General features: G+C 71.8%; 1 protein-coding gene across 1 annotated transcript in view; it reads right to left on the bottom strand.

The window, feature by feature from the left end:
* The window catches only part of ENTHD2 (ENTH domain containing 2), a 7,755-nt gene that overhangs the window by 3,209 nt on the left and 2,563 nt on the right, over nucleotides 1–1,983 (bottom strand). Inside the window, exons 2-5 of the mRNA XM_012734559.1 lie at nucleotides 1,703–1,973; nucleotides 1,428–1,519; nucleotides 962–1,352; nucleotides 26–93 (exon numbers count right to left, since the gene is read on the bottom strand). Coding sequence (XP_012590013.1) covers nucleotides 26–93; nucleotides 962–1,352; nucleotides 1,428–1,519; nucleotides 1,703–1,973 — 822 coding nt within the window. The remainder of the gene's footprint in view (nucleotides 1–25; nucleotides 94–961; nucleotides 1,353–1,427; nucleotides 1,520–1,702; nucleotides 1,974–1,983) is intronic.

The following is a 1,983-nucleotide window of genomic DNA, read 5'->3' as shown; positions in this document are numbered from 1 at the left end:
GTCCCGGGAGGGCGGCCGGGCTCACCTGGGCGGCCCTCCGCACCTTCCGGTACAGGCTGTTTCCGTGGAGCGGGTCCGGGGGTCCCGCGAACACTGCGGCGGAGGCGGGGCTCAGGGAGGGGGTGCCGCGGCCTCCACGGGCGCTGCCCCAGCACTGACGTGGGCCCGAGACACCACCTCTGGCCTCTGCTCCCTGAAGGGCCCAGCCCCAGCCTGGGGCGCCCACAGGGCCAGCACCCAAGCCAGCCCAGGGCCCCATGGGCGCCATCCGCGGCCACCTCCCACCAGCCCAACTCTCCAGGTCTCCACCCGGGGCGGGGTCTCACCCAATCAACCCTGTCGGGGGGCTCCTCTTCCTCCCCGGAGGGCCCCTCAGTGGCTCACCCCAAAACCCCACCCCTGCTCCCCAGCTCAGGAGCTTCGGTTCTGAGAAACTGGGTTTCCAACATGGCACGAGACCACCCCAAGTCCTCCCTGCCTGGGGCCTGGCACTGCAAGGAGCACCCCCTTCGGTCAGGCTGGGTCTGTGGGTGGCCTCCCTGCCCCTGTAGCACAGCGCCTCCCTTTTCGCCCCTGAGGCGCCATGTCCCCTGCAGGCACGCCAGCAGTGGAAGCGTCCCCAAGCAGCGGCCAGCAGGTGGAGAGCGCCCCACTGCTGCCACCACGGCAGCACCCCGGCCCCGCGTGCAGCCTTCGTGCCTGCAGACCTGCACCCCTGCACCCGCACCCCTCCTCCAGCCCGGCCCCGCCCCACCTTGCTGGCGAGCAGAAGGGGGCCGCCCTGTCCAGCTCAGGGGACCTCAGCCATGTGACCGGCACAGCTCTGGGCCCTGGACGTCCACTGAGTGCTGGGAGCGCAGGCTCCAGGCTGCGCTCCTGCCTGTGAGGGGCCTGGTGGGTGACCTTGGCCTCGGGACCCACGGAGAAGGGGCAGCGAGGGTTTTGGGGTATGGGGTGAGTCATCCCTGGGTCTGGAGAACGGGACACGTTTGAAATCGGCTATTCTGTGTGAGTGTGGCCTCTTGGGGGGGCCGTCCGTGAGCTCGAGGACCCGAGGCGCCAGGTGCAGGCAGGGGGGTTCCACCTGGCCAGGCTTGGCCCCCACAGTGCCCCCCAAGGCTTCCCAGTGCCCCCACAGGGGAGGGGCAGCCATGGCTGAGCACTGCGTGCAGGCGCTGTGGGCAGCAGGCGCTGGATGGTCCTGTGGGCAGCGCAGGACCAGGGAGGGCTGGGGGCGGGCGCACCCAGACCGCCGCACCTGTGGCCTCCTGGATGAAGGCGGGGTTGCGCTTGAGCAGCAGCAGGAAGGCTGGGGAGCCGTGCGCACACAGGTGCAGCAGGATCTTCAGAACCTGGGGGGCAGTGGGCTGGCTGGCTCCGGCCCCTCGCCCCAACGCCCGCCCCTGGCTGGCCCTGCCCGGCCTCACCTTGAGCTTCACGTGGCCGGAGCCGCCGTGCAGGCGGCCCAGCAGGTACTCCAGGAGGCACTGGCTGCTCCCCGGAGACTCGTGGGAGATTTCTGGGAGCGCGGGTTAGGGGAGCAATGAGCTCGGGTGTGCGCAGAGGTCAGACCTGGCAGCCGGCGGGGCTGCACCCCCAGCGTGTGGTCCCTGGACGCACCCCTGCCCCTCACGCACCCTGGCCCGCCCCACCCGGAGGAGCCGGGCCCCTTGGCTGCGGCCACAGGGCGGCAGAAGGATACTGGAGATCTCCTCAAACAGGTAGCCCGGGCACGGGGCCTCGTCGTCGGACGTGCCCTTCAGGAGGACGGGAAGCTGCGGGCGAGGCCCTGCCGGTGAGGCCGCCGCCAGAGCCACGGGGGACGGCAGGCGCCTCCCCGTGGGCAGCGGGATGCCCCCGCCCACCAGGGTCCTTGGTAGGGGCTGCCAGGCGGGCCCTGGGGTGCGCCCCGCAGCAGGGCTGCACCTGCCAGGCCGAGTGGGCAGCCTGCGCCTCTGAGTGCGGGTCCTGCTCTGGTGAGGC

Source organism: Condylura cristata, unplaced genomic scaffold (assembly GCF_000260355.1).
Source record: "Condylura cristata isolate star-nosed mole 26May11 unplaced genomic scaffold, ConCri1.0 scaffold00060, whole genome shotgun sequence".
Classification (NCBI taxonomy): Eukaryota; Metazoa; Chordata; class Mammalia; order Eulipotyphla; family Talpidae; genus Condylura; species Condylura cristata.
This window is presented reverse-complemented; position numbering and strand designations above follow the sequence as displayed.